Source organism: Cetorhinus maximus, chromosome 20, assembly GCF_964194155.1.
Source record: "Cetorhinus maximus chromosome 20, sCetMax3.hap1.1, whole genome shotgun sequence".
NCBI lineage: Eukaryota > Metazoa > Chordata > Chondrichthyes > Lamniformes > Cetorhinidae > Cetorhinus > Cetorhinus maximus.
This window is the reverse complement of record NC_135898.1, coordinates 16095630-16117713: the sequence shown is the minus strand read 5'-3', so window position 1 is coordinate 16117713 and position 22084 is coordinate 16095630. Positions and strand designations below refer to the sequence as shown.

At 41.7% G+C, this 22084-nt stretch overlaps 1 protein-coding gene across 1 annotated transcript in view; it reads left to right on the top strand.

The window, feature by feature from the left end:
* LOC144694896 (zinc finger matrin-type protein 4-like) overlaps nucleotides 1-22084 on the top strand; it is a 157187-nt gene that overhangs the window by 13669 nt on the left and 121434 nt on the right. Inside the window, exon 3 of the mRNA XM_078565630.1 lies at nucleotides 21466-21555. Coding sequence (XP_078421756.1) covers nucleotides 21466-21555 — 90 coding nt within the window. The remainder of the gene's footprint in view (nucleotides 1-21465; nucleotides 21556-22084) is intronic.

Here is a 22084-nt window from a genome sequence, read left to right as displayed (position 1 = left end):
GCAAAATCTCATTTTCCTGCTAAAATGTGTACTATTTACGTGCATTTGAAGGCAACTAAATTTAAACTTAAAGACACTTGCAATACAATTGCATAACACTTTCTGACTATTCTTTGCTCTTTTACACGAACATATAAATTAGGAGCAGGAGTAGGCCACTTGGCCCCTCGCGCCTGCTCCGTCATTCAATAAGATCATGGCTGATCTGAATGTCTGTCAGCTCAACCCCACATTCCTACCTATCCCTGATAACCTTCACTCCCTTGTTAATAAAGAATCTATCAAGATCTGCCTTAAAAATATTCAAAGACCCTGCTTCCACCGCCTTTTGAGGAAGAGAGTTCCAAAAGCATTCAACCTTCTGAGAGAAAAAAAAATTCTCCTCATCTCTGTCTTAAATAAGTGACCCCTTATTTTTAAACAATGACCCCTAGTTCTAGATTCTTCCACAAGAGGAAACATCCTGTCCACATTCACCCTGTCAAGACCCTTCAGGACCTTATGTGTTTCAATCAAGTCGCCTCTTACTCTTCTAAATTCCAGTGGATACACGCTTAACCCGTCCGGCCTTTCCTTATAAAACAACCTGCCTGTTACTGGAGCATTCGTCTAGTAAACCTTCTCTGAACTGCTTCAAATGCATTTACATCTTTCTTTAGATTAGGAGACCAGTACAGTACACAATACTCTGGCTGTGGTCTCAACAGTGCCATGCACAACTGAAGTGTAACCCCCCCTACTTTTGTAATCAATTCCCCTCACAATAAATGATGACATTCTACTGGCTTTATTAATTACCTGCTATACCTGCATACTAAGTTTTTGTGATTCATGCGCTAGGACACCCAGATCCCTCTGAATCTCAGAGCCCCTCAATCTCTCACCATTTAGATAATAAGCTTTTTTTATTCGTCCTGCCAAAATGAACAATTTCGCATTTGCCCACATTACACTCCATTTGCCAGATCTTTGCCCATTCACTTAACCTATCTGTGACACTTTGTAGCCTCCTTACGTACTCCATAATTTACTTTCCTATCTATCTTTGTGTCATCAGTAAATTTAGCAACTATTCCTTTGGTCTCTTCATCCAAGTCATTTATATAAATTATAAAAAGTTGAGGCCCCACACTGATCCCTGTGGCAAACCACTCATCAAATCCTACCAACCAGAAAAAGACCCATTTATGCTAACTCTGCTTCCTGTTAGCTGGCCAATCTTCTATCCAAGCCAGTATGTTACCCACTAAAGCGTACTGGAGCTTTTATTTTCTGCAAGAACCTTTGATGTGGCACTTTATCAATTTCCTTCTGGAAATCTAAGTACGGTACATCCACCGGTTGCCCATTATCCACAGCACATGTGACCCCCTTCAAAGAACTTCAATAAATTGGCTAAACATGATTTTCCTTTTTAAAAAACCATGTTGACTCAGCCTGGCACTTAGATTCATAAGCCTTTCTGCCAACTCTATTGGTACTGTCAGAGCTATTACTGGCACCAATGGGTTTCGCAGTAGGAGTCTCCCTATTCAACAGGTTTGTAAGAGATTGTAACCTGCAGGTCAGGCTGCAAAGAGGTGATGTGTACCAACCCACCAGGATTCCCATCCTCAAATCTGTAAACAGAGGTGGCCAGACCTCACTTAGTAACCAACTAGTAAGTGCAGAGGCTTCTTTTGGCAGTGGAAGTTGGGGGCAGAAACTGGATGGGGTGTGAATTGACGAAGGACCACAATATTGTATGGTTCCTTACACAATGTCATGCTTTAGTGGCAACGCTGACCTATAGGAGTGGCTATGGATTGGCAACGTCAACCATGTCGACCAGCACCACCTTCACATCAGCAGCAACCAAACGGCCAGGTGCTGTATTGCTTCATCGCTTTCCTGTAAGGATGTCTTTCTCTTCTTTTTTTGCCTGCCAAAGGCTTTCACAGGGTCTTTCCAAAGGCTTGTCTATCCTTATCTCCGTATTTGGGCCTCATTTTTTATCCCCTTCTCTTTGGCCCCATTTCCGGTACGCTTTTTGCAACTGCCCAAATCTTCACCTGAAGCTGTGCAAATGAATTGACCTCAAAGTTGGTTGTAAACAGTACATGCGAGGGCACGTGAAACCCACCAATTGTTATTTCGCCTGAAACTGCCTCAAACTGGGTTTGCGATTTTTTTTTTAATATGGGCTGGCTGAATATGTGTGGTCAGGGTGATCTCATGAAAATATTTAGTGAACTTTGTTGCATTTACATTGATTTCAGTGGATGTTGAGCAATTTTATGGCTTTTTGCAGACTTCATGGAACCCATTGAAGCTGCAGAAGTGGTGGTAGTTATACCAGATAGTTATTTATCAAGCAGTGATTTATTTTATGTTCTGACACAGATGAAAATGTTCTGTTCTATATTTTGTTTACCAAATACTGAATGGTTCCTGTGCGGAAAAAGCTTCAAATCCCACTTTATGTTGGCGTACTTTCTCACTATCCCAAACACCACATCACATTATGGTGTGCTTATCATGCCTGTCACATAACAGTGAAGAAAGTAGAAAGCAAATATTATTTAAAAGAAAAAAGGACTGTTCAGCATATAATTATCTGCAGGCAGTGAGTTTAGGGCTGCAATTTACTCCCTTGATTCTGCTGATGTTCATAAATTCTAGTATCAGCATAAACACTTGGTTGAATTATGTCTATGTAGTGCACCTAACATTGTAAATATACTATTGTGTTTTTAAATTAGGAATGCAAAAGAGAAATATAAAACATTTAACCATTATTTTATAGAATTGCAGGATACATGGAAACAGTCTTCTGTCTTGTGGCCAGCTAGCAGCAATAACTATGAAAGGTCGTTGCAATAAGTTCTGGGCATTACAAACTTGTTTGATACCAATATACCAGTGCCTCAGCCAATAAACCTGTTATCTTTTCCTGCTGCTCTTTGAACTCAAGGCAAAAGACTAGTTGACCTATTTCAAGCCATGAGTAGAATCAGATTCCAGCTGTGTACTGCAGTACAAATTGGCCTAAATCTTTCAATTGTGATCTGCAACAAGTAGAATCTCCAAGGCTTTGTAACCACAGTAAATTATCCAAAGTAGGCACTGTCCCAGTTGCCAGTGGTTGACATAATGGGAGTATAGAAGAGAATTTCATCATGAGAGAGCCAGCAGAAGAGCAACAGTAGTGGAAGGTAGGGAAAAACATGACTTAAAATGGCAATAAAAACATTGTAGTTGCGCCCTTCTTCAAATTTTAGGTGGACTTATACAACTAATAATCGTTTTTCTAAAGTGCAGTGTAACAAATTTTCTTGTGCTGTCCTCCGCCTCAACCAAATGCCAGCACTTTGAAGAGATCTAAAATAGAGGGGGCAAAGAAAGAGTATGAGCATAGATTAGCAGCAGCCACAAAGGAGAACCCAGAAGTCTTAAAAACATGCAAATAATAAGAGTAGTAAGAGGAAGGGAGGTGCTGATTAAGAAATTTTCTTGTGGAAGCAGGAAGCATGAGTATTTGCATTCATCTTCACTGGAGAGGATGCTGCAAACATAGTGGTAAGAGAGGAAGCAACAATGATATTGGAAAGAATAAACATAGATGAAGAGGAGGGACTTGGAAGGTTGGCAAAGCCACCTAGTCCAGGTGGAATGAATCTGAGTTTACTGAGGAAGGTATGAGTTGAACTTGCTGAGGCTCAGGCCGCAATCTTCCAATCCTCTTCGGATATGGTGGTGGTGTGAGAAGATTGCAAATATTAAAGCCTTGTTTAAAAAGGGGTGAGGAATAAACTCAGCAATTTATGCAAGCCAGTCAGCTTAAGGGAAATTTTTTAAAATAATAATCCCGAACAAGGGACCAGTTAGCTCAGATGGTTAGAGCGTAGTGCGAATAGCACCAGCGTGGCTTCAGTCCCCACACCAGCTGAGGTAGTTCTTGGGATCTGCCTCTTCTATTTGCCCCATTGTGATATCATGGCATCGTGGAGAGAGAGAGATAGAGGGAGAGAGAGATGTTTGGGTAGCCATGATCAGCAACCCACAAAGAACCAAGGATGCTACATGGAGGAGGGGGAGAGAGAGAGAGAGAATGAGAATTCAGGACAAAATGAATTGGCATTTAGAAAAGTATGGGCAAATAAGCAATATTTGGCATGGATTTGTTAAAGGCAAATCTAGGCTGGTCAGGTGGGCAAAAAATGGCAAGTGGAATTGAACCCAGAGAGCTGTGAGGTCATGTATATGGGGAGGTCAGACAAGGCAAAGGAATACACAACAAATGGGAGGATACTGAAGGGTGTAGAGGAAGTGAGGGACCTTGGAGTGAATGTCTACAGATCTCTGAAGGTAGGACAAGGTTGACAATGTGGTTAAGAAGGCATATGGAATCCTTTCATTTATTAGCTGAGGGACAGGATACAAGAGCAGGGAGGTTATGCTGGAACTATGTAAAACATTAGTTAGGTCACGACTTGAGTGGTATGTGTAGTTCTGGTCACCTCATTACAGAAAGGATGTGATTGCACCAGAGACGGTACAGAGGAGATTTACGAGGGTGTTGCCAGGCCTAGAAAATTGCAGCTATGAGGAAAGATTGGATAGGCTGGGGTTGTTCTCCTTGGAACAGAGGAAGTTGAGAGGATATTTAATTGAGATGTATACAAAATTGTGAGGGGTCTGAATAGAGTGGATGGGAAGGGCCTATTTACTTCAGCAGAGGGGTCAGTGACTAGGGGGCATAGATTTAAAGTGATTGGTAGGAAGATTAGAGGGGATGAAGAAACAATTTTTCACCAATTGGGTTATGGGGGTCTAGAGCTCACTGCCCAAAAGGATAGTAGAGGCAGAAACGCTGAACTCATTTAAAAGGTGTCTGGATGTGCACCTGAAGTGCTGTAAGCTGCAGGGCTTTGGACCAAATGCTGGAAAGTGGGATTGGACTGAGTGGCTCATTTTTCGACTGGTGCGGAAACGCTGGGCCAAGTGGCCACTTTTCTGTGCTGTAAACTTTCTATGATTCCAAATTGTGTTTGACCAACTTGATTAAGTTCTTTGAAGAGAGTTGATGAGGGTATTGAGATTGATGTTTTATATTGACTTTAAAAGGTGTTTGTTAAAGTGCTACATATACCTGTTAGTAAAATTGAAGTCCATGCAATTAAAGGCATCATGTGTGAACAGTCAATGGGCTCAGCGATAGAAAGTAGAGAGTAGTCACGAATGGTTGGTTTTCAGACTGGGAGAAGTATACAGTGGTGTTACCAAGGGGTCAGCAGTAGGACCACTGCTCTTTTAGATAATGTATCAATGACCAGGGCTTGGCATAATATCAAAATTTGCTAATGATATGAAACTTGGAAATGCTATAAACAATAAGGAGGATAGGAACAGAGTTCAGAACTCAGGTGGAAAGTTGTGCCCCATTCTGGCCCTCACTTTCAGGCGAATGTCTTGGAGAGGTGCAGGAGAGACTTGCTGGCTTGTCAAGAGATGAGGGACTTAAGTTATGTGGAAAGACCAGAGAGGCTAAGAGGAGGTTAGATAGAGGTGTTCAAAATCATGAAAGGTTTTGATAGAATAAATAAGGAGCAATTGTTTCCAGCAGTAAAAGTATTGGAGGAAGTGTGGACACACAGATTTAAGGTAATTAGCAAAATAACCTGACGCAACATGAGAAATTTTACACCGCAGGTTGTTCAGATCTAGAACGTACTGCCTGAGAGGGTGGTGGAAGTGGATTCAGCATGAACAATCAAATGAGAATTGGATGAATACTCAATGGGAAAAGATTTACAGGGCTATAGGTAAAGATCAGGGGACTGACATTAATTGAATGGCTCAACCAAAAAGCTGATAGTGATGCGATGGGTCAAATGGCTTCCTCGTAATTCCATGATTCTAATATGTCATTTGTAAATTAGTATGCTGGGTTATTAATGTCACACAACGCCTTGAGCTCACAGGACTCAACCTGGTGTGTCACGAGCAGGAAACATCCTAACTCTTTGAATCCACACACAGCAAGTTCCACCTCATTTTTACTGTTTCTTTCACGGCTGGAGTGATATTTTTGTGCATGTCATTGTTAATATTCCAGTTCAACTCTTCACAGAGGCAGTTGTGTCAAAAGTGAGCAGTTTCAAACCCCCTTCCACCTGGCAATGGTGTATGCTGAAGGAAAGAATAAAAAGCAATCTTAACCAAGGAAAGGAACATGTGAACATAGAGCAAAACATAACAGAACAATGTTATGTTAAGGTTCAATACAGAATAACTGCAATGCATAGGAATTCGAGCCAAAATATTCTCATGTAATGGAAAGTTCACTCCTTTAAGCTACAGTAAAATCAGATCCCAAATCCCTGCTTGTAACATCGGCTGTAGAAAATAGAGAAAAACCCAAAGCCAGTAAGAAACTGGAGAATCCTGAGACCAATGGATTTGATCTCGCCTTGTCAGTCAGGTTCAGTAAATGCCAAACCCAGCTTGCACCATTTTTGACTCCAATGGTTATGCTGCCATTGGAAATACAGACTTTTTGCCTTAATATTTTATACTATATTTGGAATTGAATGAACAGTTTCCATTCCCATTCCTTTCTGATTTAGAACATCAGACCTTTTAGGAAAAGATAAGGCTATTAAACCTAACTCTCTTCCAGAGATCAACACCACCTAATAACCTCCTTGGGCTTTTGGAATATGCTATCTCTATTCAACAGCCCATTTACTTGTCTCTTGATGCTTTTTAACTAGTTCACTGCATTGTTCCTCGTAACTGAACAATAAGAAATAAAAATAATTGGAACAGAACAGTTCTTTAGAAAAATTGTGATTTTTTTTTATAGCAGCAGAATTATTTCAAATCCCCACTGCCTTAATTTGCACAATTTTTTTACATCTGTGCCAGATGCTAATTAATCTACCTAGACAGGCGCTTTCTTTCTGAATTGTAAAGATAGATAAAGAACAAACTTGCATTCAAATAATGCTTTTCACGACCTTGGGGCCTCCCTGAGCATTTCGCAGCAAACAAAGTACTTTTCAGCTGCAGTCACAATTGTACAGAAGCGCGACAGCCAATCTACACGCAGCAGAGTCCCACAAGCAGCAGAGAGATAAAAGTCTGGGTAATCTGTTTTCGTGATGTTGATTGTGCAGATTAATATTTATCACTCATTCGGAGAGCTCCCCTGCTCTTGTTTGATTGAAACAAACGCAGTCTGATGGTATATGAAATCAAATACCGTCTGCAGTTTTCTGGCTTGAAGTGGGCTTCGGAAATTTCTTTCACTATGCTGCACTGAAGATGACAATTGGGTTATCTGTTCACAGCTGATAATGGCTCCCTAGGACATCAATACATTTCTTTCTGTCTTTCTCTCATCAAATATCCAGCAGAGCTCTGAGCCTATCCAGGGAGGATGGCCCATTAGACCAGGTATTAAAGGCCTGCAGAGAGTGAGTTGATCACCTGAGAGCACCGAAGAAAGGTCATTGACCTGAAACGTTAACTCTGTTTCTCCCTTCACAGATGCTGCCAGACTTGCTGAATATTTCCAGCATTTCCTGTTTTTATTCTAGATTTCCAACATCCGCAATTTGTTGCTTTTGTGATGGTTTTGTTATTTTCCATTGTTTTTTTTCTGAAATAGGGCCATGGGATCTTTTATGTCTACATGAGAGACCAGACGTTGTCTTGGTTTTGATGTTTCATCTGAGAGGCGGCATATCTGACAGTGCAGCACTTCCTCAGTACTGCACTGGAGTGTCATCCTTATTTTTTTTATGCTCTAGGTTGGAATTCTTACACACAAATCATTATGAAATTCTGCATGAAGCTGACTACAAATATCTACAAGGCATATTTCTAATTTCCCAGTTTTTCCCTGAATAAACCTGAACAAGAAAAATACTGTATTTCTAAAGATTGCATCCCAATATTTGGGCTGCCAGATGCGCTAATTAGACTGCAGATTTTGCATCAAGCTGTTACTGAGCTAATCTTGCAATGGCGTACGCTCATCCAGTATTGTGTGCGCGCACGCTCATCCAGCTTTTGTGTGCGTGCATACTGCAGAGTAGCTTCAGAAAGATCCCATTAAGTTCAACTTTTAATTTTTTTTTTCATAAACTAAGCTGTTAGCTGTGTACTATTTCTGACGGTAAAGAAAAGACCCTATCCCAAGCTTTTGCTTCTTTCAGGGGGTCACATGGCTCTTTGGGCGCTAGCGATTGTAAATGTTGTGATACACAAGATATCAGAATTATGTGGGCTACATTGACAAGGGCGTCCCTTCCTATCCACCATTGTCCATATGCTTACATCCAATTTGAGGAAGCTGATATTTGGAGGAGATTTCCCTCTGCAATCCTGCTCCAAAACAGGGAAGACCAGGTGGGTGAGGCCGACCTCCCCACGTTGCCACCCCAACTGGGGTTGATGATCTCTGCTCCTTAACTCGCCTGCCAGTGGAGGTGATGCCTGGGGTATCTTTCTCTTTAAGGTGCTTTGCCGGATTTGCTGCTGCTGTAATGTGGCAGGAAGCTCACTCCCTTGCACCAGCCAACTCCCTCTTGACAATGGAAAGCCCAACAGGAGCTCACACTTATTGAGCACCAACACGGGAAGACGAATCGGCGTGTGGCTGGATACCGGGGGGCCAGGTGGAAGTCTGTCCCCGTTTGGATCTCCTCCCTAAATTCCTGCCATGGTTTCACTGATGGCAATAGGCGGGTGAGGAGCGCTCCGAGGCTGCATTGGAGCTCACATGCAGAATTGTGCTTTTCCCCCAATTAACGAGGGTGTGAACAGGGAGTAACCTTTGGTTGCCCACTTAGTGCTTTTTAAATGTGTGGCACGTTACTAGGCCCCTCTTTTGCACCATCTGGCACGTATAGTCTGTAGTATACAAGAGCTGCAGGAATCTGACGCTCCTCACTCGATCTGCTTTCTCAGAATAATCTGATGACTTAATGTAATTTTTGTTATAAAATATTAAATGATGAAAGCATTGACTTAAACAGTAGCTGTGGCAGGAAAGCTGTGAGTGAATGAATGGTTTACTTCTTCTACCTAATTTTCTGTCAGTGGGCTGTCATCTTGCAGTGGCAGCTGACAACCAAACAGTGACTAGTGCTCAGTCTGTCCTGTTCAGCTGAACGCATTTCTCCATCTGACTTAAAATTGACTAACCCTTACTCATTGAGTAGCGTAGGAGATGTGTGTGGAACCGAGCATGAACCCACAAGAATGGAGGTCCAGTCACCCTGTGTCACTTTTGCATTTTTTGACTACAAGCCAGTCCACTGTGCAAAGAGAGCCCACTTTGTGTGGCTGGAAGCAACTGGGAGTCCACAACAGGGAGAAAAAAAATTAAAACCACCCAGTGAGTTTCCCTCTTCCAAGAGTGAATTTTAGCAATACTTCCATAAAGTCATGAAGAGGCCATTTAGCCCCTCGAACTTGTCCTACCGTCATTCAATGACATCATGGTTTATAGAATCATAGATAGTTCACAGCACAGAAAAGGGGCCACTTGGCCCACCATGTCTGCACCAGCCAAAACAACAAGCCGCCCGGCCTAACCCCACTTTGCAGCATTTGGCCTGTAGCCCTGCACGTTACGGCACTCGAGGTGCAAATCCTAACAACTTTTAAGTGAGTTGAGGGTTTCTGCCTCTACTACCCTTTCAGGCAGTGAGTTCCGGTCCCCCACAACCCTCTGGGTGAGAAACAGTGTCCTCATCTCCCCGCTAATCTTTCTACCTATCTCCTTAATCCGGCCCTGGTAATTTATCCGCTTTCAAGGATGCTAATTCCCTTAATACTCCCTCTCTCCCTAGGTTTATCACATCCAATACTTCACACTCCTCCTCCTTATCTACAATGTCTGCATTGGCCCCCCTCTTTTGTGAAGTCAGACGCAAAGTATTAATTAAGAACCATACCCACATCCTCCGCCTTCACACGCAGGTTAAGAGGTGTCAGCTGTGGCTCAGTTCATAGCACCCTTGCCTTTGAATCAGAGGGTTGTGTGTTCATGTCCCACTCCCGGAAACCAAGAACTGTGATTGTACTCGAAAGAGTTGCAATCTGTGACTGTTGATAACTCGAAAGAGTTTCACACGCAGGTTACCTCTTTGGTCTTTTATGGGCCCCACTCTTTCCTTAGTTATCCTCTTACTCTTAATGTATTGATCAAACATTTTTGAGTTCTCCTTGATTTTACTTGCCAATATTTTTTCATGCCCTCGCATTGCTTTCCTAACTTCCTTTTTGATTTCACCCCTCCTCTTTCTCTATCCCTTTCAGCTTTCTGTGGCATTGCGTTCCTGGTGTCCGACATTAGCTTTCCTTTTCTGCTTCCCTCGTGCTGTAAGCTACTAGATGTCCAGTGGGCTCTAGATTTGGCTGCCCCACCCTTTTTCTTTGTGGGAACATGTTTACTCTGAATCCCTTTGAGCACTCCCACTGCGCCGACATTGATTTACCTTCAAGTCACTGTTTCCAGTCCACTTTTGCTAAATCACTCCTCAGCTCAGTAAAATTGGCCTTGCTCCAAGCTAGATCTTTAACTCCTGTTTTATCTTTATCCTTGTCCAGAGTTATGTTAAAACTAACTGAATTATGATCACTACCACCAAAATGCTCTCCCACTGTCACTCCTTCCATCTGGCCAGCTATATTTCCTAAAACTAAGCCTAGAACCATGCCCTCGTTGGACTTGCTACATACTGGCCAAAAAAGTTCTCTTGAATTCACCTTAAGAATTCTGTTCCGTCTATTCTTTTTACACAAACTATCGCAGTTAATATTGGGGTAGTTAAAATCCCTGACTATGACTGCCGTACTGTTTTTGCACTTCTTGGAGATTTGCTTCCATCTTTGCTCTTCCATCTTCCTCTGACTGTTTGGGGTCAATAATACACTTCCAGTAGTGTGACTGCCCCCTTTTTGTTCCTAAACTCAATCCATATGGCTTCAATTTCGCATATCATCCCTCCTCACAGCTGTAATTGCTTCTCTATCCAAAATTGCAACCCTCCCCCCTCCCATGTCGTCTGAGCTGCCATTCCTGTCCTTTTTTTTAAGCCTTGTTTCTGTCATAGCCACGATGTCATGCTGCCACGTTTCTATCTGTGCTTTCAGCTCGTCTGCTTTATTTGCTACACTCTGTGACCTAGCCATATCTGTGAGATAACCATACACTGAATTTGTATTTGCCCCATATCTGTGGATAACGAAAATCCATCAATCTCAAGATTTAAAATTATTAATTGATCCAGCATCAATTCTCACTTGCTTAAGCGAGTTCTAAACTTATACAACCCCTTTGTGTGTTGAAGCATTTCCTAATTTCATTCCTGAAAAGTCTGGCTCTAAGTTTTAGAATATTCTCCCCAGTCCCAGACTTCCCAGCCACTAGTAACAATTTCTCTCTAGCAGCCTTATCTTTTCGCCTTAAAACCTTGAAAATTTCAATCAAATCGCACCTTAAGCTTCTAAATTCCAAGGAATAGATCCCTGGTTTATGAAATCCTCAACTTAACCCTTGAAGTCCAAGAATCATTCTGGCAAATCTGTCCTGCACTCCCTCCAAGGCTAGTCTATCCTTTCTTCGTGCCAAACTGTGGTACCCAGAACTATTCATAGTACTCCAGGTCTGCTCCAACCAGAGCTTTGTACAACTGAAGTTTGACTTCTACCCCCTTGCATTTTATTCCTTTAGTTTTAAAGTCCAGTATTCAGTTAGCCTTGTTGATTATTTTCTATACCTTGTTCATGACATTTTCATGATCTATGTAGCTGAACTCCCAAATCTCTTTGGACCTGCAATGCTTCCAGCTTTTTTGACATTTGGCAAGTGCCCTGATATATCGGGCTGGATTTTACGGCCACCCCACACACCCACCCCCACTCCCCCACCCCCTCAATGTGTTTTTGGCTCGGGGGGCAGGGGGTGCGCATGTAAAATATGTTTGATAACTAGCCCACTGCCTTCCTGCACACCCTTGACTTGGTCTTAATAATATGAGGTGTGGGTAAGCCACCCACAAGCCTGCCTGCCCTTAGGCCTGTTGAGGCCCTTAAGTGGTCAATTATTGTCCACATAAGGTCCTCAGTCCACCTCCGCTCACAATACGCTGGGCAGTGGGAGGCAGACGAAAGTGGAATGGCCATTTTTAACGAATTTGGTGAAAAGGTGAGAAGGAAAGGGGAGGTTGGGGTACATCCTTTTGGGGTGCCCTGTGCGCATTGGGGCACCTCGCCAAGATATCGCTCTTTCCTCTCCCCCCCCCCCCCCCCCCCCCCCCACTTTTGTGCCTCCCTGCCTAGCCGCTAAAATCCAGCACCCAACCCCCTCCCTTGGGTGCCCGATCGCTCCCTGTCCGAAAAGCCCAGGACTTAACTGGGTCAATGCAGCACTGGGTCCAGTGTCCATCCTTGATCTTCATGGGCCTGCTTGCAATCCCAGCAGTGCCCATGACTGAGTTCTGATGCTGCTGGCCTGCAAGAGTTACTGGCCAGTCAGATTGGCCAGCAGTTCTCGAGGGCAGGATTCCTCTCCACTGAGGGGCGGAAGTCCGATTCTCAACCTGCGTTATTGTTGAGGGGTGGCCCTTTTCTGAACAACCTATGGGGTTTGGGGGGAGGAAGCGAGCAGTACTACCCTCAAAATTCAGCCGATCATTTTTTTTTTTGGTTCAGAGTGGATGACCTCACGTATTTTGAAATCCATTTGCCACTGTTTTGCCCATTTACTTAATCTATCGATATCTTGTAAAATATTCTCTGCTAGGTAGGTAGAGAAAAACAGGTTGTGTTTTCTAAAATAGATGGGATAGCCCTTCAGAGCAGACGAACTTCACAACAGTCACAGGTCAGCATTGAAATCTAACAACAGTGACAGGTCAGCACTAAAATCTAACCATCTCAATGATGCCCAAATGCATATTTGTGGGAAATAGACTCTTAATGTATACCCTTGTTACTTCTCTCATTTTTTTTAAAACTAACTTTGGTTTCTCACCCATCTATTTGGACAAAAGAATTGAGATATGCTTTTCTGCCTGTGTGAAGTAGTGCAAAAGAAATCAACCTGGCAATCTTAACCTCGTTTCAAAAGGAATGAATTTACAGCACAAAACAATAAAGCAAAATAGCATGAAGGAAGGCGACTTTGGAAATGTCACTATGACGCTAATGCATTCAGGATTCCTTTTGGAGACTATGGTCATTGTACACCTTGGCAGTACAGTGGAGAGCTGTATCCTGCAGTTATTCAGCACTAGATCAGACATGAGTGTTCTTGATGCAGGCAATCGGTTGCTGATGAATACAAAATGAAGGACAAACAGTGCTGTAAGTGCAATGGGAGGATTCCTCTGAATACAGAGGAAACTTAGCTCAACCTCTCCTTCTGGCAATGTCCTCTTTTTGGTGCAATGAAGCAAGTCAACAACAATTTGATGGTTACTCAATCATTAGGCCCCCTTGGTGAAGAAAAAAAAAACAATACAGGGAGCAACCTCATTCCATTTTAAATAAACCTCCATAAATCTCTGCAACACTCCTTAAATTGCCATTGTCATTTTGCATCTGTCAGAACATTCAGTTTATTCCCTCCTCAATATATTTTTAGTACTTTGGAAATGTCAATGTTAATGTGCAGTTTGTGAAGGCTGCAAAAGAATATTTCTCAACTCTGATGTAAAATTCAATCAAACATTAATAATTTAAAAATAAAGACATTTATTGATCAGTCACTCTTCTCACTAATATTACCTTTAACTATTCGAAAACTACATCAAACATACTTAAACTATTTCAAATGTTGTAGAAAAATGCCATTTTAAATAATTTCCTGGTTGTGACAGATGCTCCAGTGTAATGTAGACTATCTCAGTCATTCAAAAGGAAGCACTCTGCCAGCTCCCCGTGAGTTTGCTGTAATAAGCTTTGATTGGCATATGTTATAATTAGTTTTAGTTTTTGTCAGGAAGTCTAATAATTGAAGAAATGTTATGTGTCTCAGTGGAATGAAAATAAACATCTTGTTCTGCGTCATGCAGACAATGACATATATACTGAATGTCTTGAAGGAGTACATTACTTCAACACATGAAAACACATGATGAATTGTTCACGTATATGTATTAAAATTTCTTCACATTTTAGTTTTTGGAACATAACTCAGAAGAGTATCTCACCTTACTCGTCCCCATTTAACTCCATTTTACAAACTGGCTTATTAATGTTGCGAGGGACAGCTTAATTAATTCAAAAACTCAACTTTCATTGGCTGAGTTGATCATTGTCAATTTTATGATCTCGCAGTCATTAAAAGGGATGGTTTTATTTCAGGGGAGCTATTATCAGTTGTAGGTATGATGACCCACTAGGGATGAAATAGGCCTCCACTGGTCACCCCAAATGGCCAATTACAGATTGGCTGCCCATTTTCATTGGTGTAATGGAAAATGCACAAGCTGCAGGCTGCTTCGATATTGGACATGGCACAAAGACCCCCCAGTGTATCACAGATTGTTGAAGCGACCAATTCACTTGATTTAATTCCAAGTGCCTGAGCCCCATGTGATTTTGAACTGGATTCTATTTTACTGCATGTTCCAGGCCAAGGCCGGGTACATTGTGTTTCTATTATACAGGGGAACATGTGTCATAGTCCCAAAAATTCAAGAAAAACTCTACAGCATTACAATAATATTCGTACAATATCACTACAGTTTGGTTCATTTGGTACACCATGCAGTATTTTAAAAGTGATACTGCAGATAGCAGTTTGAGAGTGATAACTTTACTGGATCAGAGTTGCGCTGCTGGCTTTGCATCATATTCCATCTAGTGGCAAAGGAGTTCTAAGATTGAGAAAAAGTTTGGGCTCAGTCTTCTCTTGAGCAAACACATTGATTATTCAAATCTACAAAGCTCCCAGATGCTCTGCTAAGAACTTGCTTTGCATGAGGATGGAGGTTAAACTAGAACATAAATCACAAGAGATGTGAAATTGCTTCCTGGAACAGGCCTTGTTTCTCTTGGCTTTATTTGCTCAGAAGTCAGTATGTCATCCAGACTTTCAAATCATGCTGGTACTTTTGTGACTTTGAACATCAAAAACTGTTCTGCTTCCACAGAAAAATAGCAGTATATAACAATCAAGTCACTCAGGCTGAAGACCCTGTCATCAATTTGCAATCGTCTTCCAGAATAACGGTGAGCAAGTCTGTTTCCCTCGAAGTGTGTGGAATTGTACATGCACGGCTGACTCATCCTACAGTGTTTTTCCACCGTATGTGACTCATGCTGCAGCAACTGGGAGTTTTATTTCGAATGAATATTACAGGAAAAATCTACCTTGTAGATTTTATAGGCTTCTAGCGCGTTCACAATTACTTTTCTTCCTTACACATGGATCCTAAATAACACACAAGCAGGCCATGACAAGCAACAGCCACTCCCAAACCTGTAACCCCCACCACCTCGAAGGACAAAGGCAGCAAGCGCATGAGATCTCACCAACTCTGAGCTCCCCTCCAAGTCACACTTCATCCTGTTTTAGACATTTGCCACTGTTCCATCATCATCACCGGATCAAAATCCAATAACCCTCTACGTTACATTAGCACAGTGGGGAGAACTTTCATCACATGCACTGAGGGAGTACCTTACGGATCACCTGGGCATAGGCGATTAATGCTGGCCTTGCGAACAGTACCCGTATCTCCAAAAATAAAGATACAGTAAATCTTTGTGTTAGCCGGCACTTTGCAAAGCGGAATTCTCGACCAACCGGAATTTCTGATATTCCCCTAGTACGAATCATCACTTTACCAACCGGAAACAATTATACTGTGTTATTTTATACTCTGATTGCTGTTTTAATGTACTGTTGAAGATTAGAAATAAAAAGAATATTGTTCTTTCCTTCCTGAGTACTTGTCTATTAGTTCATGCTACAAGTATTGCACTGTATTCAGTTGGTAAATGGAACTCTCTGTTAAATGGCATTTTTGATTAACTGTCACCACCCATTCCCCACGCATGCTGGATAATAAAGATTTTGCTGTAAAATGAACAAAAAAGGTTATGCTATTTATTATTTTCAATATCCCAATGTTTAAAAATAGTCTGACACTAATATTAGCTTTCTTTTCACTTGAATTATACAATTTTACCTGATCCATGTAAGTATAGTACTCAAGTGAATGTTCATTAAGTGGGGGTAGCTGGCATTTTAAAAAATCATTCATGGGATGTGGGCATCGCTGGCTAGGCCAGTATTTTTGCCTGTCCCTAATTGCCCTTGAGAAGGTGAGCTGCCTTCTTGAATCACTGCAGGCCGTGTGACGTAGGTACACCCACAGTGCTGTTAGGGACCGAGTCCCAGGATTTTGACCCAGTGACAGTAAAGGAACAGCGATATATTTCCAAGTCAAGATGATGACTTGGAATCCACAGACATATGACACTGTTTTTCACATTGATTGAAGGCCCATCTTGCACTATAGTTGTAAAATTGTTTTTTTGCCATAATTATTTGAAACAAACACCAAAGTTAGCAATGAATCCTCTTCCAAATGAAAACTTTCCTGTGGGGAAGTTGGCAGCCACATTTGCCTATATTACAACAGTGACTACCGTTCAGATGTACTTCATTGACTGTAAAACGCTAAGGGATGTCCCAAGGTTGTGAAAGGGGCCTGAAGCTGAATTGTCAGTCCTGAGGTAAGATAGTTTTCTCACCTCGAGTTAACTATCCACAGGAGTATGTAAAGCTGACGGATCAGCTCCTTTTTTTTAAAAAAAGAATAAATAAATCAACGGGACTGAGGCTACAAAAATAATTACTCTACACAAAACAGTGGTTTACGCAATGGAATTAAACATGCCAAGTTTGAAATTTAGGTTGCAAGCTTTCGTCAGCAACTCTTGTGGATTGGGGAGAAACTTCACAGCCTTGGTGGTTTTTCTGTGAGTGGGGAGAATTCGAAAAAGGGAAAATTGTAAATGGTCCAGGGACAGAACTGACTTGGCATTAAATGGCAACTTAGCTTCTCCAGATCGATGCCTGCCATTATTTTACTTGTCCTTGTGTGTTTAACAAGTTGATAGTTGTTGGAAGTGTGAGATGGAGAAGCTGCGTGCCCTCTGAGGTATCTGGGAGCTGTGTGAACAAGGCATGCAATTTTAACTTTAACACTCTTTAACCAATTAAATTGAAGGATTCTGAAGTGAACATGCAAAAGGTCCAAACTTGGAAAAATAACTTAGAATGGTGAATTCAATCTAAAATCAGATGCAGAAAAAGAAATGAAGAGTGGAAAAGGAAGATTAGATTAAATGAAAAAAACAAATAGTGAGTAAGTTTTTTTTTTAAATCTCCCGACAGTAATTACAACACTTATTGACTGGCTGTATTAGACAGATATTGTGAAAATGGCTATGAAGACCATTTATTTGGCCCGTTTATTTCAGATCTACTGCATAAGTACAGTAACTTCATGCCACTCAATGCATTTACATGATGAGCCGAAGACCACAAAGCTGTTTTCGCAAAGCGAACGTTTAACGGGGTGGGTGGGAATGTGGAGCTGAGGTTATGATCAGATCAGCCATGATCTTATTGAATGGTGGAGCAGGCTCGAGGGCCGAGTGGTCCACTGCTGCTCCTAATTCGTATGTTTGTATGTTCCAACGACGGAGCAGTGCACCTCCTCGCATACTTTTCCAATTTGAGCATTTACTCACATATCTACCCTTTGCCTGAAGTTGTTTTGGCGTTTGAGATTAATTAATGGAAAGTGCCATTAGCCTTGTAGTTAATCTGACAGCAAATTATGTACTCAAATGGTTAAAAAAATGATTTTAATAAATTTATACTTCTTACAGATGTTTTGTGACTAGCACTAAATTCTAACGAGTTAACTGTAGTCTCAATGGATTTAACATGGCCAGTTATAAAAATGATGCAGGATCTCCAATTGTGAATTGTAGTGCATAAAGACATCACTAATTGAGATTTTGATGAACACCTCACAGTTTATCCTTGTTATGTTATTACTGAGACATTCAGGATGAAGCAGTCACAATCCTATAGTATGCTCTTGCGTTGTTCTGTAACACAAGAAGTGCAAATGTTTTAAGCTGTGAAAGATGAAATAATACTTAAAATGTTACGTTCACAATTTACTTTCATTTTTCATTCATGTCATTTCCTTCTGCATCGCTCAAGCAAAACTGATTTGCATTGATAAAGCTGGGATAAGATTTAATTGAAACGAAATGCTACTTTATATTAAGATGCAGCAAACGCTCTAGAAATATCAGAGGATTATCACAACAAGCTTTCCAGTAAATTTTTTCATCTTGAATTTGATAAGCAAGGTTGACGCATCTGCAAAGGTAACTTTCTTGGATTGGTGGAGGTGGTAATGTGAGGTGGATGAAAGAAATAGCTTTGAGTGCTATTTTGCATTTCAGTTACAAGCTTGTGTACTGTAGTGTCTAACATGTTAACATTTCGGTTCTCAGTTCAAAATGAAATAGTACTCATCACCTTGCACATCAGCATGCTGATTCACCCAAGCTAACCCTCAACACCCTAAAGATGAAAAATTGTCTTTTTGAAAGCCTCCAATGTTTCAGCAAACGTAAGTTTTATAAGTCTCCCCCTTTCCTCAACTGAGAATTCCCCTGCACCATGATTAAGAGGGTCCTCCATCTTGTCTGTTTCCCCCACTTTGCTCTCACTCCTTCTCTCTGTCTCCCAGAACCATGATAGGGTTCCCCTCTCTTCAGCTCTAAAGAAGAGTCATATGGACTCAGAACGTTAACTCTGTTTCCCTCTCCACAGATGCTGCCAGACCTGCTGAGTTTTACCAGCATTTTCTGTTTTTATTTCAGGGTTTCCCTTGTCCTCACCTCTCTACATTCAGTGGATCATCCTTTGCTATTTTAACTGCCTCCAGCATGAAGCCACTACCAAACACCCCCACCCCACCTTCCCTGCCACTTTCAGCATTTCAAAGTGACTGTTCACTACCTTCGCCCACTCCTCAATTATTGCCAGCACCCCCTCCACTTCCAACAGCATCTTCCTATGCAAGTGCAGGAGATACACCACCTGCCCTTTTACCCCACCTCTTCCTGCGATCCAGGGCCCCAAACACTCCTTCCAAGTGAAACAGCAATTTACTTGTACTGCTTTCAATTTAGTATTTAACCACATAAATATTATGGCTACAAGAGCAGGCCAGAGGTTGGTTAGTTGGTTACTCACAGCAGTGAGTAGCTCACCTCGTAAATCCCCAAAGCAAATGCACAAGTCGGGGTGGAATACTCTACTTGCCTGGAGGTATGCAGCTGCAACAACACTCAAGAAGTTCAACACCGCCCAGGAGAAAGCAGCCCTCTTGATTTGGCATCCCATCCACCAGCTCAAAAATTCACTTCCTTCACCAGTGGGCACACAGTGACAGAAGTGTGTATCATCTACAAAATGTACTGCAGTAACTTACCAAGGCTTCTTTGACAATACCTTTCAAATCCATGACTTCTGCCACAGCAAGCACATGGGAACACCACCAGCTGCAAGATCCCCTCCAAGCCACACACTATCCTGACTTGGAAATATATTGATATCCCTCCATTGTCATTGGGTAAAAATCTAGGAACTTGCGACCTGTGGAAGTACCTTCGCCTCGCACAGTGCAGCAGTTCACGAAGGCATTTCAGCACCACCTGCCCAATGGCAACGAAGAATAAATTCTTGCCAGCGACGCCCACGTTCACTGAGTGAAATTTTTTTAAAATCACTGCTCACAATGTGGTTTCCACTGCAGTGGGGAGATTAAATGCAGATTGGATGACCACTTTATGGAACACATCAGTTTAATACGCTATTGCGACCACAAGCTTGTGGTTGTCTGTCATTTTAAGTCTGCACCCCACTCGTACTTTCTGTTCTCTGCTTCTTACACTGTCCCAATGAAGCTTGAGGAACAGCACCTCACCTTTTGGTTAGGCACTGTACAATCTCCCGCTCTGAAATCATTTCAAATCATAATCTCTGCCCCCATTTTGTCAAATGACACCTGGGGTTGCTGATGTTTCTGCTATTCCCATTTACAAACCCGAACCCATCTTTTGATTCTTTACTTGTCCCATTACCACCACCTTTTGCCTTGCAACGTCATCTCATTTGTCATTTAATCTCTCCTGCCTTCCACCCTTACACAAGCTTCCCCTTTGTGCTCTCTCTTCTCCCCCCTCCCACCCCACCTTTTCCTGTCTCTGTACTTTCTTCGAACCTGTTACACCTCTAACTTAACCGTTAACTCTGTTTCACTCTTCACGGGTGCTTCTCACCTGCGAATAAGGTAAAGTCCACTCAATAGGAAGGCAGCTTTTGATTTACGACAAACCGTGCACAGTGATAAGCCTGTGGTTGACCAATCTCTTCCTGTTAGTTTAAAGTCGTTTTTCTGCTTGGGGGAGTGTTTGCATTACCCAGTGGCCTAAATGAAACAAGTTTAGTAAAACAGCACAGGAGCATTTTTGCACAGCCTGAACTTCAACAACAAATAATTCAATTATAGAAATTTAAATGAAGATCGCAGTATCACCGGCCAGAGAGTTTTCAGCATGTAAAGAGTGCCAATAACACAACCAATTTTAAAAAGCCAAGTCATTGCGAACAGCTTTAATTCGCATCATTTTGCTTACATCTGCTGGTTAATGAATCAAACGCCCGATGTTATCAGCAGGGTCAACTGACATGGAGAGGTTAAAAGTGCAGGGACCACAAAGAAAGCATTATCAACATTGCTGCCTTTTAATTCCAAATGTCATCAAGGGTATGATTTTTAGTCAATCTATGACTGTAAAAATCCCTATAGGCCTGTGGAAAAAACAGATGAACAGTGTGTACGCTTAATTAGAGCAACAACAGCAATTTACATATAAACAGTGCCTCGAATGTAGGAATATGCCCCAAAAGTACAAAGCAAGCATTTTAAAGTGTGCGCTTGGGTTCAATCACCATGAGAGCATTTTTTCAAAGGTAATAGGTTTTGTGATATAATTATACCCTTTGATTTCTTGAGTTGCCTGCTTTCTGAGTGTAACATTTTGCTAACCTGGCATTCTTGTTCTGACCTCAGCGAAACCACCTCTGCGGCTGAATAAATGCAATTGTTCTAACTGTAGCCAGCTGACTGCCATGCCTGCTAGTGTGAGCGAGTGCTTGCAAGAGAGAGGGGGGAGCAGCCTGTTTCGTAAAAATGATAAATGCATGATCGAACAGAATGCTTCACATGGTTCTCCATTCTAACTCCTGCCATCCCAGGGCTGCCAAATAGAACAGGGGCATCAGAGTGGGACATGATTTTTGAAAGGTTTCATTTCAGAGTGCCTACAGATTTATCACTTTGTTTTCTCCAGAGTCGGAAACATGCCAGCAAGGTTCGACTTTACTATATGCTTCACCCAGTTGACGGAGGATGTCCAGCAAAGAAACTCAGGTCGGAAAATGTAAGTCGTTTAACTTTTGGGCAAAGTGTGGGAAAAGATGGTCGCCAAGTCAGTGAAAGGTGAATGGCATAAATTTGAAAAATGATCTCTGGGAAAGGGGAATTTTTGGTAGGCAGAGGGAGTTTAAGGTGAACTCGTTTCCCTGAAAAGAGCTGCTTGGAAGATTCCACTCAGTGCAATACGCTCACTCACTGGGCTAAGTGAAGCCTGCAAGAAGTGCCAGATGCTGCTGCAGTGCAGTCTTTTGGAATGTGTGCTTTTAATCATTCACTTTGAAATTAAAGTTTAAAGATTCGTTAGGCCATGTCATCCAGTAATGAAAATGTATCATTATTTCATCATTCCTCCACTGCGCATTCCTGGATTTAGAAATGAGCTAATATTTTTAAAAGTCAATTTCTTTGCCTCGGGGATTTTTCATGTTGTTTGCATTTTGCAAATTAAAAGGTATTCCTGGTTTTTTTTGACTTTGAATCTGACATCATGTTAGATCACAAGACAGAAAATGTAGCCACTTTTAGGTTTCACT